Consider the following 20723-nt stretch of genomic DNA (forward strand, 5'->3'; position numbering starts at 1 on the left):
AGACACAGCGAGAGAGGGAACACAAGCAGGGGCAGAGGGAGAGGGAGAAGCAGGCTTCCCGCTGAGCGGGGAGCCCGATGCGGGGCTCGATCCTAGGACCCTGGGATCATGACCTGAGCTGAAGGCAGACGCTTAACGACTGAGCCACCCAGGCGCCCCTAAATAAATAAAATCTTTAAAAAAAATAAATAAAAAATAAATAAAAGTCACTCTAGGATAAAACTTTGCAGTTAAGAACCATAAAGACAATAATGCATGTTTTTTTTTAAATCCATATGTAATTTTACAAGAAAGCGAAATAATCTGTTAATATTTTCATCTAATAGAATCCCTGGAATCTTTTATGTCCAGTCTTATAAAAAGAAATACTGAAAAACCATGAAATTTAAGAACTAGTGTAAATATTACACTGTGAACAAAAAGTGATGCAGTTAAATCAAGTCTAGTGAACATTTTACAGATTCTAGTTACAGAGAAAGATTTTAAACCAGTATCCTGCCTAGTGTTCTCCTGTTAGCTAGAATGTCAAGATCAGGATTTACTGTAACAAATGTTACAGTTAGCTACCCTTCTCTGGTTTATATAAACACATTAGTTATTTTGGATATTACAAGAGTCAATGATCAGTAGCATCAAGTGCTAACAATCAATGACTAGAGTTGCCAAGAAAGTTGTTACCCACCATTCTAGTAAATCCAACATAAAGGAATGTACTAAGTAATACAGATCAACTAACATCAAAACAAATACTAATCATAATTCTGTGGTCAGTCCCCCTAAACCTAGACTATCTAGTAAATACATGTCCCTAGTCAACAAGGGGCATCTAAATGCAATATGAGGGCGCCTGGGTGGCTCAGTTGGTTGAGCGACTGCCTTCGGCTCAGGTCATGGTCCCGGAGTCCTGGGATCGAGTCCCACATCGGGCTCCCGGCTCAGTGGGGAGCCTGCTTCTCCCTCTGACCCTCTCCCCTCTCATGCTGTTTCTCTCTCTCTCTCTCTCTCAAATAAAACAAAAAAAAAAATAAAAAATAAAAATAAAAAAAATAAATGCAATATGAATACCTCAGCATAAATTTACTACCACTAATGGAAAAATATCCTACTAACCAACTGGTTTTACATGTTGATCACTATGTCTGAAAACACTTTAGGCTCTAAGATTGCTTTCACTTAACATGTGCATTTTCCTCTAATTTGGAAAAGGTTAAATGTTCAAAGACTGCAAAAGTTAGCAAAGCTAACTGACTTCACGAATATTGGTTTTCTGGTCATTCTTGTAATGGGATTTTGCAGAATAATATAATATCTTTTAAAAAGCATTAATAAATCAAATGCTCATTAACTTTATACTATATGCACAGTACTCGGGGGCATATTTTCTAAAAGTCATAAAGTCTGCCCATCAAGAATTGTAACTTAGTTGAGAGACAAGATTTAAATGAACAATTAGAGAACAAGCCATCACTTCATAAAATGTGCTACATAGCAGAGGTAGGCTTTAATACCTGTAAGGAACGGGAGAAAAACAATGTGGGCTAAAAGTGTCAGAGGCGGCTGTAAGGAGAAAAGTGGAAAGGTATTACTATACTAGCCAGTCATCCAGAATTGAAATCAATCCTGAGAAAGAGATTTAAGTTTTTGGTTAAAAGAAATAGTTAATGAGCAGCTACTACAAATTCACTTGCCTAGCAGATTTTGTAAATGGTGAAAACTACTTTTAATTGAATGTAAAAACAATAGGTATTGATTACAAATGAATACTACATGGAAATGTGTGGTTATTGGAATTTCTTTGGGGAGCGCCTGGGTGGCTCAGTTGTTGGGCGTCTGCCTTTGGCTCAGGTCATGATCCCAGAGTCCTGGGATGGAGCCCCACCGTCGGGCTCCCTGCTAAGCAGGAAGCCTGCTGCTCCCTCTCCCACTACCCACGCTTGTGTTCCCCCTCTCACTGCCTCTCTGTCAAATAAATAAATAAAATCTTTTTTTAAAAAATTAAATAAATTTAAAAAAATAGAATTTCTTTGGGAGGATAGGAGTTGGGGGATGGGTGACACCCAAAAGAAAATATAAGCACTGGATTATTAAGAGTTAGTTGCCTTGGTTCAGAAAAGGCCAATTTCAAGTATACACATTTTCCATTTACTTACCACGTACTCCATTTGACTTTGTTTTCTCAATCTCCTCAAATTCTATTCATTTACTATTCTACTCAAATAACACATGGTTACTATTATAAGCAAGACAGAACTGCATCAAAATATTAATTATACTAATCTATCCTAGAAACAATGAGACAAATGAAATCGATGCTTAAATTCCAAAAATTGTAAACTGTCATGAGTTTTTATTCTTCATCCCAAATGTGTTAGAATTTATCACAGTAAGTCTTCAGAGAAGGTTAAAAAAAAAAAATGAGAGTTCAGTTCAATCCTAAATAAATCTCTCTTTTGCTCTAAAAATATACAGCTACTCTCTTCTAGAAAATAATTTAGAAACTCACAATGCTTCTTAATCAACATATTAAGGACTAAAGTTACTTTTTAACTTTTTAACTTTCATCCTTTTCTACTAAGATTCCAAAAATACCTCCCCTTACTTTCCAAAGATATATCATTACTTTTACTTTAAAGGAAAACACTGATTAACTAGGGAATGAAGTTCTCCCTCCATCCACAATTGGCAGCTTAAATGGTTCCTGTGGCTTTTCTTATAGAGATACTGACATTAAAATAATGCAGTTGTGCCTCAAAACATTAACTTCCGAATCTCACCAAGAGTAGGTGACCCTCTTCACCCAAATTTAAGGCTGAAGCTCTCCACAGGATTTTAAGAAAGGCCTCACAAGGGCCATCACTTTATTTATAAATCTAATTATTTAACTTATTTCCCTGAAGCTATAAAATACAGACCTCCATTCTGAGTCTACCTACTCACTAAAACTAAATTCAAGCTTTAAATAAATAAATAAATAAATTCAAACTTCAACACTACCTGCATAGACCTTTAACTTCCATTTTATTTAAAATGTAGCATTTCTCCTTCAGCAAATGACTCTATACTCTGCAAAGAGGAATTATACTAATAAATTCTCTCCCTTTCCCAAATACACACAGAAGCTGATGAAATCTATCTATTGACCTGCCTATCTCAGAGAGATGGCTAAAATAAACCACAAGCTGATATTGAAACTGCTCCAAAACTGAGCTTAAATGAGGTTCACTCATCCTTTTGAGATTATGGTATGAAAAACTATAAAGACTTCCTTTCCTGAGAAAATACCAGCAATTGATTAAAGATAAAAGTACTTATTAGCTCCTTATTATACTTCACAATTTACACATTACACTTACTAATCAATATCCACATGCTAATAGTACACATCCTCACTTAAAATAAACCTACTTCAGTAAATAATAGGGCAAAAAAAGCTAGTATCATCACTAAAAGCATTTATAGAATTTACGTGTTTTAATACCGTGCTAGATTTTACACACAAAACAGCGTTAACTACAATGAAACTGAAACTTGAAACTATCACTGTGGACTTTACAATTTAACATTAAGATTGTTCTTGTAAAAAATATTCTAGCCAGTGATTAATCTTAACAGAGAGTCCAAAGGACAGAGGAAGATTCCTGAAGCAGTTTTGGGTGAAAGGAAATTTATGAGATATTCACATAAAAATGATGTTGCAAGGAGTTCCACTTCCACCTTAGATGTAAAAGGTCTGAAAAAGTGTTACTTCTAATCTATAAACCAGAAAAAGCCAAATAAACTATCATATTACAACATTTCTTGAGCCTATCAGAGGCAATCAAGTAGCCTGACATCCCAGGAAGGACAGATTCCCCCAAAACACGGGATGCATGAACTGCCTCTCCAATAGCGGAACATGGCAAGAAGATGCAGCTGCTATGCACACGAGTAAGAAAAAAATCAACTAAAATTTTAACAAATCTATTTTCTGTTTCTATAGATTGGCTATTTTGACCATTTCATACAAATGGCATAAAAAAAAAAATGGGTCTTTTGTGTTTAGCTTCTTTGACTTAGCATGTTTTGCAGGTTCTTCCATGCACATATCAGAAAACTTCATTCCTTTTCATTAACAAATAATATTCCATTGTGTGGATTCTACATTTTGTTCAGCCGATGGACATTTGACTTGCACAATGAAAACTAAAGAACATTAAAAAAATTAAAAATCTAAATGTAAAAACTTCCTAATTTCATAAGTCAGAAGCCTTAAAATATTGTTAAAATGGTAATAATCCCCACACCAATCTACAGATTCAATACAATCCTATCAAAATCCCAGATGCCTTTTTTGCCTAAATTGACAAGATAATCCTAAAATTTATATGTGAATACAAGGGACCTAGAACAGACACAACAACTTGAAAAAGAAGATCAAAGTTAGAAGAATAACATGTTTTGGGGGCACCTTGGTGGCTCGGTCAGTTAAGCATGTGACTTTGGCTCAGGTCATGATCTCAGGGTCCTGGGATTGAGCCCCGCATCAGGCTCCCTGCTCAGCAGGGAGTCTGCTTGTCCCTCTGCTCCTCTGCCTACTCATGCTCACGCTCTCGCTCTCTTTCTCTCTCACTCTCTCAAATAAAAAAATAAAATCTTAAAAAAAAAGGAACAACATATTTTGACTTCAAATCTTTTACAAAACCAGAGTAATCAAGACAATGTGATACTGATGCAAGGAGACACAGATTATCAATGGAACAGAACTGAGAATCCAAAAATAAAACTATGTTTATGGCCAACTGACTTTCAACAATTTTAACATCAGTGACAAGAAAATTCAATGGGGAAAGAACAGTCTTTTTGACAAATGGTTCTACAACAACTGGAGAACTACTTGCAAAAGAATGAAGTTGGACTCCTTATCCCACACACAAAATTAATACAAAATAGATGAAACCTAAATTTAAAAGCTAAAACTCTTAGAGGAAAGCAGAAGAGTAAATCTTTATGACCTTGGGTTAGGCAATGATTTCTTTTCTTTTTTTTTGGCAATGATTTCTTAGATACAATACCTAAAACACAATGATAAAAGGAAAAACAGGTAAACTGGACTTCACCAAAATTTTAAGTTTTGTGTTTCAAAGGGTAGCATCAAAAGAAAGTAAAAAGAAAACTTACAGAATGGGAGGGTATATTTGCAAATATGTATCTTATAAGGCACTTGTATCTAGAATACATAGAGAACTCTTACAACTCAATGTACACATGTAAATCTTTATATATGGCCCAAAGAGACAAGTGAGATAGTCTGACTTAATTTATTCCCAGTACCATGAACTACATTGAGTCTGACAGTTTTGACTTTAAGAAAGGAGGTGAAGGGAGAGAAAGGCTGAAGGCAGTATACATTTGAATTTGGAATATTTTAATTATTATGGACTCAGAGGACCCTTCCTCAACTGCCAACTTATAGTATCTCATAAATTTGCTAGTTATATACTAAAATAAAATAAATTCCAAAATTTTATATACAAGCATTTAAGACAAAAAGACTGAAAGAAATAGGAAGATGAACTCACAATGAAACAGAAAATCCAATAAATAGTATTAAGGAAAAAAGTTAACTCTGTCATAAATCCGAAACAATGGCAGAGGTACGTAATTTTACAAAAAAAAACAAACCAACCACATTTAAGAAAATTAATGCAACATATACCCCCACAAAAAAAAGATAAAAATTAAAAATGTAAACTGTATATTACATAAACCACAGGTTCAAAAGCACACAACCCATGTTAGAAGCAGAAACGGTGACTAATTAAGAATGGTGAATTACAGTTCTTTGTAATATAATAAGCTTAAAATTCCCATAATTTTCAGTGTTTTATTAACATTTTCAGTGTTCTATTCTCATTTCACATTTGGAATGACAATGCATATCTGTGTATGAAGCTATAAAATAGTTAACTTACTATTTTTAGAAAGGGTAGATTTGTATCAACTTAGGACATTTTATCTCTACCTAAAATTTTTAGTAGAAATTAAGTAAGTCTTTACAGGTTCCAATAAGCTAGTGTTTCATTTACTACATTTAATTTTATAGAATTAATTTAATTCGGTTTTGCTATATGGAAAGGTTTTCTTTAACACGAAATTTGTAAAACATACTCCCAACATAAAATGTATACATCAGAGTAATGAAGTTTATAAGAATAAGAAGTCAGTCATACAAATGGTCCCATGGTTACAGTCAGTGGCTATTAAAGCTCAGAAGAATAAAAGCAGCAAACTGCAGATCTGTGTTACTCCCATTTGGCCTCTAAAAACACAGCCATATTGACATCTAAAATAAGACCTATTTACTGACTCAGCAAGAAAAATAACTGTAGGGAAGATTACACATGTTAAGACCAGAAAGCTCCTCAAGAATTCAGGCTGGTGGATAACCATCTCAAAGGAAAACCTAGAATATAAAGATTACCTCAGCAACTTTGGGAGGCACTCCATCCCCAAGCACTTCCCTGATGAAGCAGTGCTGGCCCATATAGTATGAGAGCCCACAGGTCCTCTTAAAGGCATCTTTCAGTCGTTTCAGCTCTACATCCGTAACTGCAATTCAGAAATTGAAGAGGGTAAGAAACCAGAAGAGAAAAGAAGTCTCTCAAAATCTTCATTTTTTAAAAATAAGTGTTGGCAAGTATGTGGAGAAAGGGAACCCTTGTGCATTGTTGGTGGGAATGTAAATTGGTGCAGCCACAATGGAACATTTTGGAGGTTCCTCAAAAAATTAAAAACAGAAATACCATATGATTCAGCAATCTACTTCTGAGTATTTCCCCCCCACACACACACTTCTGGGTATTTATCCAAAGAAAACAAAAACACTAATTTCAAAAGACAGATGCACCCCTATGTTCACTGAAGCATTACGTACAATAGCCAAATTATGGAAGCAACCTAAGTGTCCATTAATAAATAAATGGGTATAGGGCACCTGGATGGCTCAGTTACGTGGCTAACTCTTGATTTAGGCTCAGGTCATGATCTCGGGGTCCTGAGATCAAGCCCCGTGTCAGGCTCCATGCTCAGTGTGGAATCTGCTTGAGATTTTCTCTCTCCCTCTGTTTCTCCCCCCAGTCACGCTCACATGTGCGCGCTTTCGCTCGCTCTCTCAAAATAAATAAATAAAATCTTTAAAAAATAATGGATAAAGATAAGGTATATATATACACATACATATGTGTGTGTGTGTGTGTGTGTGTGTATATATATGTAATACAGAATATTACTCAGACATGAAAAAGAACAAAATCTTGCCATTTGCAACAATTTGGATGGACCTAGAGGGTATTATTCTAAATGAAATAAGTCTGGGGGCGCCTGGGTGGCTCAGTTGGTTAAGCGACTGCCTTCGGCTCAGGTCATGATCCTGGAGTCCCGGGATTGAGTCCCACATCGGGCTCCCGGCTCAGCGGGGAGCCTGCTTCTCCCTCTGACCCTCTCCCCTCTCGTGCTCTCTGTCTCTCATTCTCTCTCTCAAATAAATAAATAAAATCTTTAAGAAAAAAAAAAAAAGAAATAAGTCTGACAGGGAAAGACAAATACTGTATGATTGATTTCACATATATGTGGAATCTTAAAAACAAAACAAACAAAACAGAAACAGACTCATAAATACAAAGAACAAACTGGTGGTTGACAGAGGAGAGACAGATGAGGGGATGGATAAAATAGGTAAAGGGGATAAAGAGTGCAAACTTTCCAGTTATAAAATAAATAAACCACGGGGATGTAAAGAGCAGCATTGGGAATACAGTCAATAATATTGTATTAACCTTGTATGACAACCATTCATAATGTATATAAATCACTATGCTGTATACCTGAAACTAATATTACATTGTTTACCAACTATACTTCAACTTCCTTTGGGATAAAAATTATATTATTTATACTCCTTGAGCACTTATCTATCCATGTGGAGGACAGTCTCCAAGCTTAGCTTAGATTTTGTCATCATTTACAAAGAAAGTGATCTATAAATTATTCTAACAACCTAATATTTTTAGATACCCACTATCAAAAAAATTACTGAGTCATTATTTTCGGCATTTTGAAGACCTTTTTTCACCAATTAAAACAATATCTGCCTATAAGGATAAGAAAAATACTCTTTAATATTACGCAGTCAGTTCAAGGATCATAATGGAGGCACAGAAAAGGTAGGTACCTTTAGCCCATGCTGGAGGAAAGAGAAGACTCTGGACAGAGAGGATGATTACATAAAAACGTAAAGGCTATCACGGAACACTTCATCTAAAACTAATGTTGTAATGTAAGGGGATTAACATAAGAATAAAAAAATTAAAAAAAAAAAAAACACAGGTTCAAAAATAAAAAGTATCAAAAAAAAAAAAAAAACGTAAAGGCTAACTAAAGCAAAAGGGACAAGGGCATGCCAGGCAGAAATGACAGTCTGTTACAAAGTACAATGATGAATGGAGTGTATGGAATTGTATGTTACTAGAACAAAATAAACAAGGCAGGGAGTAGTAAATGATAAACCTAGGGTGGCAGTCATTTGACTAAGTCATAGAAATTTTGCTCTGTCATAATAAAGAAGGGATATAGTCAGACACAATTCAGATAGAAATTCCAGGCAGATAGGAAACAGGACCCAGTCAGATACAATTCAGATAGTTCATTCTACCAGTAGTGGAATATGAGAATAAGGAATATGGAATAAGAGAAGCAAAAAGTAGACTAATACAAGAAGAAAAGGAGAAGCTAAATCTGAGAAATGTCTAGAAGAAAAGTCAGTAGAACTTGAGAGCCTGACTGAGAAGCAATCTAGGATAATATTCAGGATACTAGTCAGGGAAACTTGAAGGATGGTATTATCATGTAGAAAGGGAAAGTAAGAAAAAGATAAGTGAGGAAGAAAAGATGATAAACTTTGGTAAGGATATACTGTATATGAAAAACCTTGGGGAAATTCAGTGCGTTTTTACAATTATGAGTGTAAAGCTTAGGCGAGGTTTGAAGAGAATCATCAGCATATAGGTGGCCATTAAATCCATAAATAAGCACAGTGAATTAAGAGAAAAAACTGTAAGAAACCAATGCTTACAGGATCTGCAGACAAAGAAAAAATACTCTAAGAATATTGATAACGAACAGTTAGAACAGGAAAAACAAGAAAGTATAGTCTCCAAAGGACAAGAAAAAGGGACTGGTCTACAGTCTTGCATAAGGTAGAAAGGACCAACAAGATAAGGCCTGAAGAGTCCCTGGCACATATTTTATCATTCAATAAATGTTTATAGTAGGGAGAGAAACATGGCTTTGACATTTTGTAGGGCAATGATAAAACAATAAGAACTAATACTTGAATAAGTAGCTAGAGAAAAGTGTGAATACTACATGCTTAATTCATTAAAATTTGGAGTCATACTATTAACATCCTCAATATATTCATTTTTTTCCTTATAGAATACAAAAGTGAGGGGTGCTTGGGTGGCTCGGTCCGTTAGGCACCGGGCTCTTGATTTTAGCTTGGGTCATGATCTCGGGGTCAGGACATCAGGCCCCGTGTCAGGTGGAGGCTGCTTGAGATTCCCTCCCTCTCCTTCTGCCCCGCCTCCCCATGTGTGCACTCTCTCTCTTAAAAAAAAAAAAAAAAAAAAGGAATGCAAAAGTGAAAAACAGAACAAAGCTCATCTCATAACTACAGTAATGGAAAATAAATTACTTCAGCTACTGGAATACATATTTCTTCAAAATGCCTAATTTTCATTAATAGCTTTACTAACAAATTAGAAGGCTGACTGACAGTCTAGCAGAAGAGACAAGAAAATCAATCATTGGGATATAAAATGATAATCTCATACACTGTTGGTTACAGATCATTTGAAGGACTATTTGGTAGTATGTTTAAAAAATAGCAGTCTATTGACTAATAAACTTACTCATTTATAACATGAGAAAATATATGCAATAAGCTTTTTTTTTTTTTAAAGATTTTATTTATTTGACAGAGAGATAGCAAGAGCAGGAATACAAGCAGGGGTAGTGGGAGAGGGAGAAGCAGGCTTCCCGCTGAGCAGAGAGCCCGATGCGGGGCTCGATCCCAGGACCCTGGGATCATGACCTGAGCCGAAGGCAGATGCTTAACAACTGAGCCACCCAGGCACCTCTGTAATAAGCTTTTTAAAGCATTTATAAGAAGCAAATGATGTCCATCAACACAGGATTGAATAAGTTACTATATATAGTTGAAATAGAATATCAGACACTAATATACTGCCCAGATCCACAATTATTGAAAATAAACAGCACTTTTATTTATTCAAAATAAACAGACTAACAATCAGCTCATATGTAGACAAGGAGTACATACATTAAAAGTGTTCTCTTCTACAACTGGAACTTTGAAAACTTTAAAAATAAAAATTTAGGAGGACTGCAATCCCAGCTGGGCCACTCCTTATCCCTGGAGTCTTCTGTAAGATGGCAGTTCGAAGAGTATTTATCTTACTGGGTGGTTGGGAGGTTCTGTTCACTAATGCAAAGTGCTCAGAACAGTGCCTGAGTTACAGAAAGCCATCTAAATGTTATTTATTGTGGCTGTCATCATCGTATCTGTGAGATGAGAATAGCCTCCTATAACTGTTGTGAGAAAATCATGAAATAAAATGAAATTATACCATAATACTTTCCATGTTTCTAACAGCTTCACATACTTTTGTTTAAACTAAGGTGCCTAATGAATATAAACCATAAAATAGCTCAGGTTTAGTACATCCAGACATTCAATAAATGGTATCTACTTTAAAAATTAAATAACAAAAATAAAATAAAAATTTAGGCAGATGGAAAATAAACTAGAATCAAGCCTAGTAAAATTTTAAAGTAGGAAAACATAACATTAATGTAGTTATTTTAGTTTTAGAAAGAAAAAACAATTTCAGGTAAAAAATGTAAAACTAAACACATTTTTAAAATTTATTTATTTGTCAGAGAGAGGGAGAGTACAAGCAGGGGGGAGCAAGAGGCAGAGGAAGCAGCAGGGTCCCCGCTAATTCCTGACACATGGCTTGATCCCAGGACCCTGGGATCATGACCCGAGCCGAAGGCAGATGTTTAACGGATTGAGCCACCCAAGCATCCCTGAACACATATTTTTAAAAATCTCTTCTCTTGGGGCAGCTGAGTGGTTCAATTAACTGTCTGACTCTTGATTTCAGCTCGGGTCATGATCTCAGGGTCTTAAGAGCAAGCCCCACATGGGGCTCCATGCTCAGTGTGGAGTCGGCTTGGGATTCTCTCCCTCTCCCTCTGCCCCTCCCTCAGCTCACACTCGTGCTCTTTCTCTCAAACAAATAAATAAATAAAATCTTTAAAAAAAAGTCTCTTGGGGCGCCTGAGTGTCTCAGTCGTTAAGCATCTGCCTTCGGCTCAGGTCATGATCCCAGGGTCCTGGGATAGAGTCCCACATCGGGCTCCCTGCTCAGCAGGAAACTGCTTCTCCCTCTCCCACTGCCCCTGCTTGTGTTCCCTCTCTTGCTGCCTCTCTCTGTCAAATAAATAAATAAATAAAATCTTTAAAAAATAAGAAAAAAATCTCTTCTCTCTCTCTAGACATCACTAAAATTACAGCAAGAATTAAAAAGGATATAAACTCACAAGGACAAAGAGAAAACTGAGGATCTAAGAGTCAAATTTTTCTGGTGACCATTAAGTGTCTTGAGGGGTGGTGACTGACCTAAGCTGACCAAAGAATTAAAGCCTAAGCCCTAGCAGTTGAGAAATATGAACAAGAAGCAAACTAATTTACCTGTTTTACCCTATCCAGAGCACCCCAAAAAAGGCTCAGGAACTGATGGGACCAATTACCACCAAAGGCACAGGTTGGGGGGGGTATGGTAAAAGGTGGGGATAAAGAGAGACTGACTGGTTGAGAGTCTATATAAAAAGTAGTTAGACTCTCAGGTCTAATCTTGAAGCATGATGTAGTGAGGCACCAGCCACCACTTTTACACAAACCTTTTAGATGTAGATATATATTAAAAGACCAGAGATACATTCTCTGGAGAATCTGAGGTAGAAAGCCTCCATACATGGAAATACCAGGTTTATCTGAGAGCTGTAAGAATAATGAGGTATGAAAAAAGGTAAAGATCAAGTGAGCATTTGTATCCCTTGCCCTACTGAGACATATGTATCACGTAGGCAGAATAAACAGGATTCTTCCCTGAAGAAAAGTAAATGATAGCAGAACAAACGCCACTGCTTCTGACATGGAGTGAGAAGAGACTCTCTATTCCCCCCTTAGAAATGGCTGAGTTCCCAACTAATTGAACAACAGGAAAATCCACAAGTCAACCAGTGACATACTCAAACACATAAGTCTTCCAATCAATCCTTTTAATGCACACTTTTAAAAATAAATGGGTAGTTCGGCAGTTCTTGTAAAGTTAAGCATATACTTACTTCCCTATGACCCAGCAATTCTACTCCTTGCTCTTTACCCAAGAGAAATGAAAATACTGTACAGAAATATATATAGAAGTTGTATTAATAATAGCCAAAACACTAGAAACAACTCCTTTGTCCATCCACAGGTGAATAAATAAATGTGGTATATCCATACAATGGAATAGTATTCTGCAATAAAAATTAAGAAACTGATTCACGCAACAACATAAATGACTCTCAAAAATGATATTGAGCAAAAGGAACCAGACACAAAAGAACATATACTGGGGCACCTGCGTGGCTCAGTCATTAAGCGTCTGCCTTCGGCTCAGATCATGATCCCAGAGTGCTGGGATTGAGTCCCACATCAGGCTCCCTGCTCAGCGGAAAGCCTACTTATCCCTCTCCCACTCTCCCGGCTTGTGTTCCCTCTCTTGCTGTGTCTCTCTCTGTCAAATAAATAAATAAAATCTTAAAAAAAAAAAAAAAGAACATATACTGTATGACTGCATTATAGTAAAGTCTTAAAGAGGCAAAACTAGCTATGGTGACAAAGACAGTGGTTGACCAGTGGTGGAGTGAAGGGTGTGTGGGTAGAAATGTAGGGAACAGACTGCAAAGAGAGAGGAGGGAACTCTTCTGAGGTGATGGAAATGTTTTATATATTTGCCTGGGGTGGCAATTACAAAAGAGAATACATTTGGGGCACGTGGGTGGCTCAGATGGTTAAGCATCTGCCTTCAGCTCAGGTCATGATCCCAGGGTCCTGGGATCGAGCCCCACATCGGGCTCCCTGCTCAGCAGGGGGCCTGCTTCTCCCCTTCCCTCTACTTCTCCCCCTGCTTACATTCTCTCTCTCTGTGTATCTCTGTATCTCGAATGAATAAATAAAAAATAAAAAAAAAGAGAATACATTTGTCAAAACTAATTAAACTGAATACTTAAAATCTGTGCATTTTATTGTATGTAAATTATATTTCAATAGAGTGGACCTTTAAAAAAATGAATGAACAGTCAAAGAACACCAAATATTGAGGAAGATTCCAACAAGGAAGGTACCAAAATAAATAGGGGTTAGCGGGGTGAACAAAAATAATGAAGAAAGAAGAAAAAAAATACTAAAACCTCCAAATAGTCTTAGAGAAGGATAAAAAAAAAAATTACATCCAAATAAGTACTACAAAATATAGTAATGAGAAAGTAACAATAATCTCTTGGACCCTTTCACAGCTAGCTATAAGAGAATGTTCTACATCAAAATAAGGGGATAAACGAAAGAAAAGGGATCTAGGAAACACTGCCTCCAGCATGAGAGTGCTAAAGGATGGCTGATTATGATATGACATCCCAAGACGACAGCTACACAGTAGGCCTAGAGGACAGGGCCAGATTAGAAACGGAGAAGAAGGGCTCCAGAAAAACAGACAGCGACACAGTAAACCAAGTGATGCATCTGACCCCAGTGGGAACAGCTTTAAGAGGTACTTCACCCTCAAAAAATAAATCTCAAGGACTAGTCTTACTTTAGGTTTTTCTTAACAACCTAAAAAAGAGAAAAGAAGCATTTCAAAATACAGTCGACCCTTGAACAATACAGGCTTGAACTGCATGGGTCCACTTATACGTGGACTTTTTTCAATAATGACGTTGAAAATTTTTTTGGAAATTTGCAATCTGAAAAAACAGATGAACTGTATAGCCCAGAAACATCAAAAAAACTGAAAAGTATGTCATGAGTGCATGAAATATATGTAGATACTTGTCTATTTTATCATTTACTACCATAAAATATACAACATTTATTAGAAAAAGTTAAAATTTATCAAAACTTACACACACTTACAGACCATACATGGTACCATTCCAACCGAGAGAAATATAAACAAATGTAAATACGCAGTATTAAGTCATAACTCATAAAATTAACGGTAGTACATACTGTACAACTGTTAATAATTTCATACAACAGCCACCTCCTGTTGCTATTACAGTGAGTTCAAGTTTTAGAATGTCTGCTTTAAATGCTGTGTGGTGCTAATCATTTCTGCGTGAATAGTTCATCTCTCCAGTAAATTGTGTATCACGGCAAAAAGTGACCTCTCGTGGTTCTCATGTATTTTTCATGTTGAGTGCAAAACCGTAAGCCTTGAATAACACCAGGGGACCCATAGGAAGTGCCACTAGTGATGCTGGAAGTGCTCCCAAGAAGCAGAGAAAAGTCCTAACATTGAATTGCCTGATATGTACCACAGACTGAGGTACTGTGGCTGCCCACTATTTCAAGATAAATGAATCCACTAAGGACCATTTAAAAAATTTTTTTAAATAAGGGAAATTCGTGAAGCCATCACCACATCTGTACCAGCACGAGTGAAAGTCTTGTACTTTAGTGAAATACCTTTTTATCTTGTACTGAAAATGCAGCTTTTATGTGGGTGCAGGTTGTTAATAAGAAAGGCATACCTGTAGACTCTAATATGATTCAAGAAAAATCAAAGCCATCAGATGACAACTTACAGCAAAAAGAAGATGAAGGATCTAAAGCAAGCTGAAGAATTTAATGCCAGAAAAGGATGGTTTGAGAATTTTAAAAAGAGGTTTGCCTTAAAAAGTCAACAAGAAAAGCAGTTTTTGCTGACCAAGAGGCAGCGGATGAATTCCCAGACGCCATTTAGAAAATCATTGGGGAGAAGATTATCTGCCTGAGCAAGTTTTTAATGCAGATGTAAGTGTCCTAGCCTGTGAAAAAAAAATGCCACAAAGAACATTTATTAGTAAGGATGAGAAGCAAGCACCAGGATTTAAGGTAGGAAAAGATAGGCTAACTCTACTGTTTTGTACAAATGCAGCTGGGTTCATGATTAGGACTGCCCTTATCTCTAAAGTTGCTACCACCTGATCCTTGAAGGGAAAAGATAAACATCAGCTGCCAGTCACTGGGGTGTACAACAAGAAGTCTCTGGACAACGAGAACCAGTTTTCTAAATTGGTTCCATTAATGCTCTGTCCCTATAGTCGGAAGTACCTTGCCAGTAAAGGGTCTACTTTTTAAAGTTCTTATGATTCTCATCCTTATTAAATTTTGAACACTGGACCCTGTGGCCAGGACTGCTACTACCACTCATACCACCAGTGCCAAATGCATTTTGCACAATTCCAGTCTCTGTATCACCATGTCCTGAGTCAGTCTGGCAGGTGGTCATCTGAGTGGTGGACCCACAAGGAGCCATGTCCAACTGCAAGAATGTCTGGGAAATTAAGTCTTTCCCTTTAATGGATGGAGGTGGTCTCCACCCCTACCAAGACTCTTTAAAAAAAAAAAAAAAAAGACTCTTTAAGTGTGAAATCCCTTTACATAGGAAAAGGGGTACAAATTCTGGGGGTGGACACTGCAGTTGAGGAATGGAAAAACAATGACAAATTTCAGCAGTTCTCAGACTAGAACTTTATCTGATACACTGTAGGCACTCAGATTTGCTTAGATGAGTGACTGGTAAATCACATTTTTCAAATGAAAAAATACTTTTGATATTGAACAATGCCCCTGACCACCCAGAACACCATGATTGCAACACCAAAGGTGTCAAAGTGATCTGCTTGCCCCCAAACATAATGTCTCTAATTCAACCTCTAGATCAGGGGGTCAGGTCATAAGAAGCCTTAAAGGTCATTACATGTGGTACTCTATGGAAGGGACTGTCAATGCTATGGAAGAGAAACCCAATAAGAGAGAACACCATGAGGCTCTGGAAAGATTACACCACTGAATATGCCATCATTGTTATAGAAAAAGCAGTGAAAGCCATCAAAGCCTAAAACAATAAATTCCTGCTGGAGAAAACTGTGTCCAAATGTTACGCATGCCTTCACAAGGTTTACAACAGAGTCAATCAGGGAAAACACGAAAGAGATTGTAGATTTGGCCACAAAAAAAAAAAGTGGGGGATTAGAGAGTTTCAAGATAGATATCTTGGAGAAATTCAAGAGCTAATAGACACACCAAAAGGCAGAACTTGATGGAGACAACACGAGGGAGATAAGTGTTTCCAAACCAGTGCCTGATGATGAGAAAGAAGATATAAAAGAAGCAGTGCCAGAAAACAAATTGACATTAGACAATTTAGCAGAAGGATTTCAATTAATCAAAACTGTTTTGAATTCTTTTATGACCTGGACCCTTCTATGATATGGGCACTAAAACTAAAGCAAATGGTGGAAGGATTGGTACCATATCATGCTGACATCTCTATATGATGTTTTAGAAAAACAAAAAAAGCAAAAAAGTCAGGCAGAAATTACAATGTATTTCCATAAAGTTATACCGAGTGTGCCTGCCTCTTCTGCCTCCTCTTCCACCTCCCCCACTTCTTCTGCCTCTGCCACCCAAGACAGCAATAAACCCCTCCTCTTCCTCCTCCTCAGCCAACTCAATAAGACAATGAGGAAGATCTTTATGACAATCCACTTCTACTTAATGAATAGTAAATAATTTATGTCAAAGTTAAAAAGCTTATCTCTTGTGTATATGGGTGTCTTTGTGTGAACATCTATTAATTGTATGGCAAGAACTATAGATATTTTTGCGTCATCATCATCATCTAACTATTCATCATGTGGAACACCATGTGCAAAACGCATATGGAAGTGGACAGCCTATCTTTATGTATGCATGAAGTGAATGATATTTCATATAAAATCAATAATGTGTTAGTTTTCTTACTGTTTTATAATTTCTTTCAAAGAACTATATTACTGGCACAGTATGCCTCTCTCTCTCTCATAATTGGAGACATTGCATTATTAGACTACAATCACAGGTATTTTTTTAATGTGACAATGTATTATGAAAAGGACTACAATAATGTATGCCATGAAAACTGTATAATGATTCATTCATAAGATGAATTCATTAGACTAGGCTACTGTGAAACAAGTGGATCAATAACACCAGGCTACCATAAAGCAATCATATTGCTGCTGCCTCATTATCAAATCATGAATTGTTAAGCCTATAAATAAATACAAATTTCTTTTTCACATTATCTTTTCATTTTTGATGCCTGTTAGTAATACATGTAACATCTACAATGTTTTGTATTATATACGATAATACTGATGTAGGTAACTCACAGATGATTCATCTTGTAAACATGACACAAACTTACGATCTCAATAAAAATAGTACGGTGTTGAGGCACCTGGGTGGCTCAGTCGTTAAGTGTCTGCCTTCGGCTCGGGTCGTGATCCCAAGGTCCTGGGATCGAGCCCCACATCGGGCTCCCTGCTCAGCGGGAAGTCTGCTTCTCCCTCTCCCACTCCCCCTGCTTGTGTTCCCTCTCTGTCTCTCTCTGTCAAATAAATAAAATCTTAAAAAAAAAAAAATAGTACGGTGTTATAAACGTATTTCCTCTTCCTTGTGATTCTTAATAACATTTTCTCTTTAAGAATACAGTATATAATACACATAACACACAAGTTATGTGTTAATTGACTGTTTATGTAATCAGTAAAGCTTCCAGTCAATAGCAGGCTATTAACTGTTAATTTGGGGGAATCAAGGGCACCTGGCTGGTTCAATTGGTAGAGTATGATCTCTAGACTCTTGATCTCGGGGTCGTGTCTTGAGTTCAAGCCTCATGTTGGGCAAAGAGATTACTTTAAAAAAAAATTTTTTTTTGAGAATCAAAAGTTTTATGTGAATTTCTGACTGCCCAGGGGGTCGGTGCCCCTAACCCTCAAGGATCAAGGGTCAACTATACATCTGTAACATTCTGCCATGAGATTTAAGAAACCACCCAGAATCTTACTGAGAGCTCTAAGGACAGAACCATAATCCCACCTCAAACAGGAAGTGTGAACACAAGACAACAAACAAGGAAGCACCAAAGGTAAAGAAAGAAGGGCGGAATTTTTTTTCTCATATCAAAACAGATTTTCAGGGAAAATTTTCAGGTTATGCAAAATATGATATTTACTCAAAGCATGGATACGTTCACTTGCTATACTTTATCTACAATAGGTCCTACTCACACAAAAGCTCCTTGAACTGAAGTCACCAAGAATTCAACATGTACTCATTTTAAAAATAAGTCTGTTTTGTAACAGATTAAAGGATGGGGCTTCTTTGATATAACCCATACATGTAACACAAGACTACTACAGAGTTCACTAAATCCAAGACTTGTCTAGAGGGTATTTTTTTTAATTTGTTTTTTAAATACAAACAAGAGCAGAAAAAACATTCCACAATTTTGTCTAGCAGTTTTTTAGTTACATAGTAATCCAAGCATATTGTGAGTAGTCTACATGAAATATCATAAAAACTAAACAGATTTGTATTTCACCTAACATATATAATCAGCAACATGTGTTGGGTTCTATGGGGGATACAAATATAAGGTATTGTCCTTGGTGGGGTTTTTGTTTTTGTTTATTTCCTTGGTTTTAAAAGCTTAAAATCTGTCAATAAATACTTGAGTCTTATTCTGGTCAGTGAAAGAAGAAGAACGAGTAAACTTTTTAAAATGGGAATTCAAGGGGCGCCTGGGTGGCTTAGTCAGTAAGCGGCTGCCTTCGGCTCAGGTCATGATCCCAGGGTCCTGGGATCAAGCCCCACATCAGGCTCCTTGCTCAGCAGGGAGCCTGCTTCTCCCCTGGCTGCCGCTCTCCCTGCTTGTGCTTGCTCTCTCCCCCTCTGTCAAATAAGTAAATAAAATCTTTAAAAATAAAATAAAATAAAATGGGAATTCAAGGGGCGCCTGGGTGGCCTCAGTCAGTTAAGCCTCTGCCTATGGCTCAGGTCATGATCCCAGGGTCCTGGGATTGAGCCCCACATCAGGCTCCCTGCTCAGCCCGAGGGGGAACAAACAGTTCCCCCTGCTTGTGTTCTCTCGCTCACTCTCTTGAGTAAATAAATAAAATCTTAAAATAAAAGGAGAATTCAAATCTGGAAGCTATTGAAAGACTAAATTTGATATAAGAGTTCTATTAAGTGCTCAGTGTTCATATAGACACAACATATTCCACTTGAACAAGTTTACATTTTGAAAAAGAAAGCCTGGAGAAACATACATTGGCCCTCATACAAAACCACCCCTCCTCATTTTATTTCATTTTCTGCTAACAGAGGAGAAGGAAGAAGGGTCACTGGACCTCAATTTGAGATTTCCAGCATTATGGAAAAATATTTACCAAAATGCCTACCATCTATCTGTTCCCGGGACAAAAAAATGATGCAGAAAAGAGAAAGAAGACAAGACTGAGTGAAGGGAGGAAAACAGAATAATAAAGTTAACAAGGTTAAAGAGAAAGATTAGGTAGAACATATTAGACAAAGAGGCAAAGGAAATCAAATATATTTCACTGGTATATATAATGAAAAGTTGAAATAATAAGACTGTCACTTCTGCTGTAGTCCCAAGCCTGCCCAGATTCAAGAGGAGCAACCACAGATCCTGCTTTTCATGGGAGGAGTGTCATAGTCATATTGTAAGCAGCAAATGGGATAGGAGATATTGTCATGCCATCTTTTAAAAAAATATAATCTGCCAGGGGCGCCTGGGTGGCTCAGTCCTTAAGCATCTGCCTTCGGCTCAGGTCATGGTCCCAAGGTCCTGGGATCGAGTCCCGCTTCGGGGTCCCAGCTCGGCAGGGAGCCTGCTTCTCCCTCTGCCCGCTGCTCACCCTGCTTGTGTGCGCTCTCTCTCTCTGACAAATAAAAATATAATCTGCCATATAATGAACACTAAATATTTGTACCAGGTTTTCTTTTTTCCATAGCCACTTGAAGAATTCAGTATCATATATTCCCCTTTTAAATATTTACAAATTTTTGCAAGACAAGTTATATACATAGGTACTAAAGAAAATAGTATGTTGCAAAAAAGAAGTGCTACTAAGTAAGTCAACCATACCACTCTCCTTCAGGGATACTCAACCATTATAGTAGATTACCCCTAGCCAAAAACAGAGCTAAACTAAAGATTTAAACTTCCAAGCTAACATCTTAGAAAAGGTACAAAATCGAAAGGGAGAAGACAGAGGAAAAGCATGTGATCTGCTACCCAGCTGGGAAAGATCAAAATCCCATCTGTACTACACCTAAGGGCACTATTTCAGAAATTGGAAGCAACCTAGTCTTAGAGAAAAAAAGGGAGGGAAAGGAGATTGCGAATTATTTCTTCACAAAGAACTTCAGCATCTAAGATCTATCAAAAGAATAGGAAGGAAGGAAGGAAGGAAGGAAGGAAGGAAGGAAGGAAGGAAGG

The 20723-nt window shown here is 37.0% G+C and overlaps 1 protein-coding gene across 3 annotated transcripts in view; it reads right to left on the reverse strand.

Annotated features, from left to right (window-relative positions):
- The window catches only part of USP32 (ubiquitin specific peptidase 32), a 216770-nt gene that overhangs the window by 149120 nt on the left and 46927 nt on the right, over positions 1-20723 (reverse strand). For all 3 annotated transcript variants that reach the window (XM_035026665.1, XM_035026664.1, XM_035026666.1), the window contains one exon: positions 6461-6588. In XM_035026665.1, coding sequence (XP_034882556.1) covers positions 6461-6588 — 128 coding nt within the window. Of the gene's footprint in view, positions 1-6460; positions 6589-20723 lie in introns of those variants that run through there.

The sequence above is a fragment of the Mirounga leonina genome, unplaced genomic scaffold (genome assembly GCF_011800145.1).
Source record: "Mirounga leonina isolate KUSES-001 unplaced genomic scaffold, KU_Mleo_1.0 Mir_200, whole genome shotgun sequence".
Lineage (NCBI taxonomy): Eukaryota > Metazoa > Chordata > Mammalia > Carnivora > Phocidae > Mirounga > Mirounga leonina.